General features: G+C 44.0%; 1 protein-coding gene across 1 annotated transcript in view; it reads left to right on the forward strand.

Annotated features, from left to right (window-relative positions):
• The window catches only part of sh2b2 (SH2B adaptor protein 2), an 11,608-nt gene extending 3,185 nt beyond the window's left edge, over positions 1-8,423 (forward strand). The window contains exons 2-9 of the mRNA XM_083914374.1: positions 1-533; positions 3,610-3,711; positions 3,917-4,008; positions 4,375-4,475; positions 4,575-4,736; positions 4,838-5,040; positions 6,101-6,275; positions 7,947-8,423. The exon at positions 1-533 is cut by the window's left edge and continues 467 nt beyond it. Coding sequence (XP_083770500.1) covers positions 1-533; positions 3,610-3,711; positions 3,917-4,008; positions 4,375-4,475; positions 4,575-4,736; positions 4,838-5,040; positions 6,101-6,275; positions 7,947-8,281 — 1,703 coding nt within the window. The 3' untranslated portion in view covers positions 8,282-8,423. The remainder of the gene's footprint in view (positions 534-3,609; positions 3,712-3,916; positions 4,009-4,374; positions 4,476-4,574; positions 4,737-4,837; positions 5,041-6,100; positions 6,276-7,946) is intronic.

An 8,423-nucleotide genomic window follows, 5' to 3' on the forward strand; every position in this document is an offset into this window, starting at 1 on the left:
GCACCACCGCCTCCCGAGGGCCCCAGTCGACCCACAAGGTGTCTGCACTGGGACAGTCCCGCAGCTCAGAGGACGTGTCGGTCAGTCACCCAAAGGCTCGCTTCAAGAAGGGCTTCTCCCTGAGGAACATGAGCCTGTGTGTGGTAGATGGAGTGAAGGAGATGTGGCACAGACGGGCCTCCCCTGAACCAGACGGTCCCTCTGGAACCAGGAGGGCTAACGGGGGAGGAGTGGGAGGAGGAGGAGGAGGAGGAGGTGGTGGTGGTGGTGGAGGAGGAGGTGGGGTGTGTGGGGGAGGGGAGGCTGCAGGGGGAGAGAAGTGGTCCCAGAAGCTGCGGCTTCCCAGGGGCTCTCAGGGCCACAAAGCTGAGATGCTGGAGATCCAGAGAGAGGGAGCGCTGAGGTACATGGTGGCGGATGACACAAACTGTATGGGCGCTGCACAGTGGCAGAAGTGCCGCCTGCTGCTGAGGAAGATTAAGAAGGAGGAAGGAGGCGAGAAGTTTCTGCTGGAGTTCTACGTTCCACCCAAGGTACACAAACACACACAGACAAGGAGGCAGAAAACATGGATCTAGCACTCTTTTTTCACCCTCCCCTGCTTGACAACAACAAAAACAGATAGACAAACACTGTATTAACATATGACATCCACCATTCACATAGAAAACAAGGTAAGATACAAGAAATTCCTTTTTTTTTTTTCGCAGTCCTTATTGGTCTAAACTTAAAAATGGTTCCCCAAATCTGGTTATACTTTTCACCAGAGAAGAATAATCAATATGTTAATGATTCATGAATATAATCATTAGTTGCAGCCCCTCATTTGAATCCCAGATAGAATGCACGCCTGATATTCAAACTCCTTTGACCTCTGCGAGTGAAGTCGAACAACACACACACACACGTGCACACACACACACGCGCAGGCGCACTTCACATTTGTCTATGTGGGATTTCCAGATCATTGCCCCTGACCTTAAGGAGGCCATGAGGCTGTGCAGCTGAGTGTGTGTAAATCTGCCAGTGTCCTTTGATCATGGCTGGTGGGAATGTGGGGATAAGCCTGCAGAGAGGGGGAGAGGGGTGAGGGCAGGTGGGAGGCAGGCATGGGAGGGGGGGGTTGAAGGAGCTACGAGACAGAACTGGAGACTGTGTTAATAGAGAGAGAGAGAGAGAGAGAGAGAGGAAGCTGTTCCATTGATTTCTGCAAGAGGGAGCAGATCACAAAGATTCCCTTTCATGTGCAAAAAAATAAATATTGATCGGCCCCTCGTCTTTGGCGAACTACTGCAGTGACAGACTGAAAACAGGAACCAAAATTGTTATTGTGAGTCACTCAAAAAACTCAGAAGGGCCACAAGGGGAACACATGAAATGAAACATTAATTGTCTTTCAGCAGTTTCTGTTATGTTCTATTAACGTCCACATGTGGGAGAAATAATTAACAGCTGAGATGAGGAGAAACTTCAGAGCAGCGGTTGCAGCTGAAGTGACACATTAATTAAACGCATACTCTTGTTTTATCACTGCCGTCTTATTCAGGTCTTACAAATCTTAACAGTGCGGAGTCAACAGTGTTGGAAAGATAAACTGACTCATAAAATGTTACTCCTGCCCGCTCCTTGCTGTGGCTCCGTCCCTGTCAGGGCGATCAATCTGCAGGCTGCCCGGGTCTGGCAGCACACTGCAGCACGCTAACCGACTGCATTATGACACAGCAGCCGCCCCGGAGATGACCAACTCTTTGCTTCAAACCTCCCAAAGTAACATGCAATAACTAAAGCGTAAAAATATCAATAATAGAGCAAATAATATGTGTAAAATGAGAGGATTCGCTTGAATTGAGGAATTTATATAGTTTATATACTTATATAGTATCACTGTTGTTTTGGGTTGTATGCCCACCTCTCTCCTTTCTTTCAGCGAACGACAGACAGACACAGTAAGAGAAGCATTTTGCAGCTGAAGAGCCACATACATTTCACAAGAGTCCGTAGAGACCAAAATCAGTAACAAGGAAAAGTGAATATTGGGCTTATGTTTATCAGATGATCAGGAAAATAACTTAGAATAAATGCTAATGTTGCTGTGTGTCTTCCTTAATGTGTAAATAGACATAATACATTCACCACTACTGGAGACATTGATAAGTAAAAACTACTATTAGAGATAAGATAAGAAAACATTTTTTGTTACCCTTTTAGTTTTTATACTATTATATTATATTATTTATATTATTATTATTAATACCAAAGAATATAAAGACTGTCTGCACTAACTGCACGTGTATTTCCTGTAAGAGCTGTGTGGTGGAGCACACATGCACTGGCTAAGACCAGTTTCCACCGACTTAACATTTAAACAGACAGTTCCCACCGAGATTAGGCTCGTGCTGTCCACAGTAGAGACGTACAGGAAATGGTCAGATGGTTTAATACAGGAAGTGGTTCTTGACATCTGATCCAGAGAAAGGAATTGTGGGCGTGGATGGCAGCCAGCTGCACAGGCAGATCAAGATGAGAACAGTGTTGCTTCAGACAGATCAGCTGATAAGCCTCTGCCAGACCATCACTCGGCCTCCTTCTTCACTCTGCCTCTCCTTACTCACACACACACACACACACACACACACCGCCTCAAACACACTCATTGGATCTGTTAAGATTATCGTCTGGATCCAACCCTCTGCAGAGGGCAAACGGAGGCCAGGATGTTTTCTGTGCTCACCCTCTTGTAAACTGTTTTATGTTTGTTGTGGTCAGTCAGCAGGAGTAATCGCTGAGAAATGCGGTGAGAAATATTTGCAAATTGTGCAATCTTTTGTAAACTTTTCCCTTCTCTTTTAATGTTGGACTCATTTTATTTGAATGTTATTTGATCTCAGGAGACAGGGTGCTAAGTTCGCACCAGTGATTCACATTGCATGTTGCCCCTTAATGATCGTTTAAGGGTCTGGAGAAGTTGGGTGTGTTTACAAAAGACAGAGGGTAAAGTGGAACTGTTTAAACCTACACCTCTAATTAAAAGCACCATGTAGAGCTTTTTTGCAGTAAAACCCAAATTTTCTACTTTTACAAGTGTTGCAGTTGCCTCCTACTGGATATAATTTAACGTTGGACCATTCATAATTACGTTTTTCAGGATATTACACTGGTGGAAAATTACAGTACCACCCAGGGAGTGAAAATAATGTTACTACTGTATTATATGTGTTTCTGCCTGTGCTACCACAGGCATGCTTGTTTATTATCTAGCTCCCATAATCTTCAGCTTAAAGCTCCTAAAAATGGTTCATGGTTTATTGTTTTGAAGTTTTTCCTGATAGACTTAACATTTTCACGACAGTCAGAGATACACTAAAACAACATATCATCCGTATTGTTCATCAATAGTTTAACTCAAAAACTCAGCTAATTTGCCTCATCATTTGAAAATGCAGAATAAAAAATAAACATACTATAGCAGTAGAAGTGTAGTAGATATTTATAGAGCTTATGACCCTGATGGGGGTCCGGGCTTTCAGGTTTTATACCACATACCACTAAAAACACTTTTTTACGGTTAAATATGACCTTTTATTCTGTGTGTTTGCCTGTTGTCTTCAGTCCTCAAAGCCCAAAGTAAGCATCCCTCTGTCAGCCATCGTGGAGGTGAGGACCACCATGCCGCTGGAGATGCCTGACAAGGACAACACTTTTGTTCTTAAGGTACAAACTGCAGCCATTTTACAAACACATTAACACAAGCACCTGCCTCAGTTTCAGATATGGTTCTATAAAAAAACAGGTTATTGGTAAAAGAGCTAGCCAAAGCCCTCATTGAGTTAACATTGAATTTTCCCTGTTTCCAACCCTGATGTGGTCCTTTGAACAGAGCTCAGTGTGTGATTATCGTGTTTGGCTGCTTCCACAGGTGGAAAATGGGGGAGAGTACATCCTGGAAACCATCGACTCGCTGCAGAAAAACTCGTGGGTTGCTGACATCCAGGACTGCATAGACCCCGGGTAAACCATCGCATAAATATTTGCTGTTGACTGAAGATGGAAAGAAGAGAGGGACTGAGGGATGGAGGGAGAGGGGGGGAAGGGTAGATGGGAAAGAGGAAAGAGGGGAAACACACACAGTCATTAATCATCAAATTAGTGGAGTTTTTGACAGGTTGCTTTCGCACAAACACAGGCAGGCTTGCACCGGTGACATTCCTCCTCAGTTTCTGGAGTCGATGAAGCTCAGGACCTAAACAGAAAGATTATTTGTGTCTGTGTTTGTAGGATGTGAATATGTGTTAGGACTCTGTGATGTTTGTTTGCACACTTGTGTGCATATGTATACGTTCTTGCGGTTCTCCTGACCCGCCTGCTTGTGTACAGTGACAGCGGCGATGACATTGAGCTGGCGTCATGTCCTCATGGTCAGGCCTCCAAAGACTGCTCCATGGTGGCCTCTTGCAGCTGTGAGCTGCTGTCTGAGGGTGAGCAAAGACTCTTCTCTGTTTTAACACCACCTCTTACATGACATTAAAATATTTCTATCAACATGAATGTGTTTCAATATTAAAAAATGCGTTCAGGTGTGTACCGTGCTCCGGAGAGGTCATGTCCTACAGCAGCAGAGCATTATAGCGCCCCCTCAGTCCGTTGCAGGGAACCCCCTTTCACCCAGCACCCATCCCACATGCCTTTAGAGCGCTTCCTCCAGTCCCCCGAGGCCCAGGGCTCCAACACTTCTGCAGGTAACAACTCATGCACTCAATATCACCACGTATGAATACAAACCACAGAAAAAAGGTTAAACATAGAGAAAAAAAAACAACATTGATTTTATCTGACTCAGGTGGCAGTGAAGGAGCGAAAGAGCCAGATGGCGATGCCAGCCTGGCAGGTTATCCATGGTTCCATGGTACACTGTCACGTGTACGTGCAGCTCAGTTGGTGCTTGCAGGTGGCGCCAGAAGCCACGGACTCTTTGTGATTCGTCAGAGCGAGACGCGGCCGGGCGAGTACGTCCTAACCTTCAACTTTCAGGGCAAAGCCAAGGTGAGACGATTGGAGAGGAGCAATAGCATTAGTTGTGGGTTGTAAACATATGGATTAGGGGTGCAACTATTATTTCTGATTATTTGTAAATGTACTAATAGTTTAGTTCAGATATATATTCCGTTTTGTTTGTAAAATGTGGAAAAAACAAAAAACAAAACGCCCGTCACAAGTAGAGTGTGTGACGAAATTTTGAGAAGCTGGAACCAAAAAAAAGTTTATTTTAGTTTTACATGATTAAAGACTCAAAACAATTAGAGCAACGGTAGAATGGAATTCTTTACCACGTTTTTTTGTTATTAAAACAGAAATTAAAATCAAATTGAAATTGCATTCGTTTACACAAGGTGTTACATATGCACCTTTTCTTTTGAGTTTTTTGGTTCTCAGACTATGAGTTGATCCTAATATAACAAACTTAAATCAAGTAATGATTTTCATTTTTTGTTTGTGATGTATGTTGTATGAATGCATGCTTGTATTCATGTATTCATCAAAAAATGAATATGCAGTGTAATCTTGACCACAGGAAGAAAAGCACTCGAGACAGCTGATTGTGGATAAAAACAATTCAATACTCAGTAATGAGATTGGCCAGTAATGATATTTGTGATCTCTAATTAATAGATGAACTCATTGTTTCTAAAACACCCTCCTAGTTCACTCATACTCATTCTCATAACATTTTGGGTTGTAGCCTCACAGCACACTAACGTTTATTTTAGGCCTTGGAAAAGATGCAGTAATGTCAACATTCTGTGCTGTCTTATGCAACACGATCCCTGTACATCACATCCTGCCAGCCGGCGGTGTTGAGGAAGTGTCAGCTGCCGCCTTTTTCCTCTGGTGTCAGCCGTGGCATTCTGTCACTCTGCTCCCACAGAGAGACGCCTTATTATATCCTGACCTCTGTCTTGGACTGTCTGTTCACTGTATGACACTGCACTTCTGTTTTTCTGTGTTGTGTCTTTTTTCTCTCCCTACCCTCTCTTGTCCCTCCCTTTTCCTTCCTTTGAATCACACTGACGTCCCCCCCATATTTCCCTTCCTTCTCTTCCAGCATTTGCGTTTGTCAGTGAATGATAACGGGCAGTGCCATGTCCACCACTTGTGGTTTCACACCGTGTCGGATATGCTGAGACACTTTCATGCCCATCCCATCCCCCTCGAATCTGGAGGCTCTGCTGACATCACATTACGCTCCTATGTACAAGTGCAGCGAAGCTCCACCACAGGTACATATCACATTGACAAAAACGGCTCATACACCATCTCACACAAACTTAAAAACCTGTCACAACTGCAGATAACCGGAAATGTAATGGAGGTTGATCTCTGTAACGATTGGAAATTTACAGTTGATGACAAGACACTGGAAAGGTGTTATTTTAACATGCAAACACCTAATAGTTGTACTTAAGGACCTATTACTTTGCAGTTGGTTATATCCAGTGACATGCAGAGTTTTAAAAAGCGAAGCAAAGGGGGTCTTGATGAACCAACTGGGTGCATACTGTAATTAGAGAGATCAAAAATGTAGAATAGCATAAGACATTTTGACACGTACAGATAGGAAAAGATATAAATTAATCGTTATTTGTCACTTTGCTTAGATATAACCCTTATTTAAATGTTGTATTGTTATATTTCAGGTGAGTTTCTGATTACAGTCCACCTGATACTGGATTATTTAGGCCAATATTATATTAGAGAGATTGAGAAATATGATGATGATATACAGTACATAAATACACATTACTGTAACCCTGATGTGTATTACTGAGTGGGACATTTCTGTTACAATGACACTATATATCTGCAATAAGACAATACTGGCAGATGTGTCTATGTCTACCTAAACTCTTTACATTGTTTGAGATTTAAATGACTTTGTAACATTTGAAAGAAAAAATCAACACATTCCTCCCCTTTAATATGAAAAGTTAAATTCATAAGAAATAAAACACGGTTCTTTTAGTCTTTTGAGTACACTTTGAGTTTTGGTGCTACAGCCTTATTTGGTCTGGTTTGGCCAGTAGCTTGTGGTGGCTATCTTTACAAACTTAAGGTAGGCCTAGATATTGCTATGTAACCGATGTTAGGGGGTCAGTTCACTGACATTATGGCTATACGACTGCACCAGGTGTTAGCATTTGTCATTATTTTGTAACTGCCTTTGTTCTCCATATTCAGTCACTTAAACCAAAAGAAAACGAGAAGATTTGCAGAGCTTGGAAATAAAGTGTAAGTGCTTTCAAAGAAAAAAATGTCCCAGCTTGACAATCAGTCCTCAAGACCAAAGGATAATGGAGGGTGATTAGAAACTTCCTGAAAGTCAGATGTGTTGATGGATAGCAGAAGTTTGTCCTTATAGGCCAAGCGAGCACAGCTGAAGCTCCCTGAACCTGCCTCCCTCCTCCATGCTAATGCTGCTCCTGCCCTCTGCTCTGCTGGCATGGGATGAATACCCTCCTGTAGAGGAGACTGAGGGGGCAATTATACCGCAGGAGTTTTGCATGCAGGGCGAGACTCCGGCCCCAACCCACCCTGGTGGTCACAAAGAGGCTCTCTGTTTCGCCCAACGCTGGACCTACACACACTCATGCACTCGCTCCCAAACACATACTTACATAGAGTGAGGGTTTGATTCACGCCGTAAAAAGGCTTTACTGATACACTGGTCAGGCGTGTCTTTGGCACCAGTGTTGTCGGTGTTATTGCCCACCACCAAGAGAAAGCATAATAAAAGAGGCCCACATTGCCTATGTTTACATGCTCTGTGGAGGAGCCTTTTGCTAGCAGTTCTTCAGTGTAAACCAACAATTATCAACAGCACAGACTCAACTACATTATGAATATTTCTTTTATTAAAAGGAATTATTTTTTCTTCTCACAATCTGCTACAGATGTGACTGTGCCTCCGGTCCTCACCCCACCCAGGGATGCAGGCTGCCGGACAGATTCAGCCCAGCCAGCTCTGCACCCTCCTGGGATCGCAGCACCTGCAGGGCCCCCTCCTGATGCCCCGCTCTCCTCGAGCACCTCCTCCTCACCCACCACTCTTCCTTCCCTCTCCCGCAGTGACCCGGGTACCGGAGGAGGTGTAGGAGGAGGGTTACAGAGCCGGAGCAACAGTTCTGAACGCCTGCTGGAGGCCTCTACTGGTGCATCTGAGGACTACCACGATGCTGACGGGACTCGCCGGGCCCGGGCAGTGGAGAACCAGTACTCTTTCTACTAAACAGCCCAGGGCAGGGTTCCGTCACGTGACACGGGAAGCTCTGCTGATGATGAAAATGGTCCAAATCACTGGATCCCCCGTTGTTTTGTTTGTTTGTTTTTGTTTCAGGGCGATTTCCTGTTTCTCTGATTCGAGAAGGGAG

The sequence above is a fragment of the Echiichthys vipera genome, assembly GCF_963691815.1.
Source record: "Echiichthys vipera genome assembly, chromosome: 5".
Lineage (NCBI taxonomy): Eukaryota > Metazoa > Chordata > Actinopteri > Perciformes > Trachinidae > Echiichthys > Echiichthys vipera.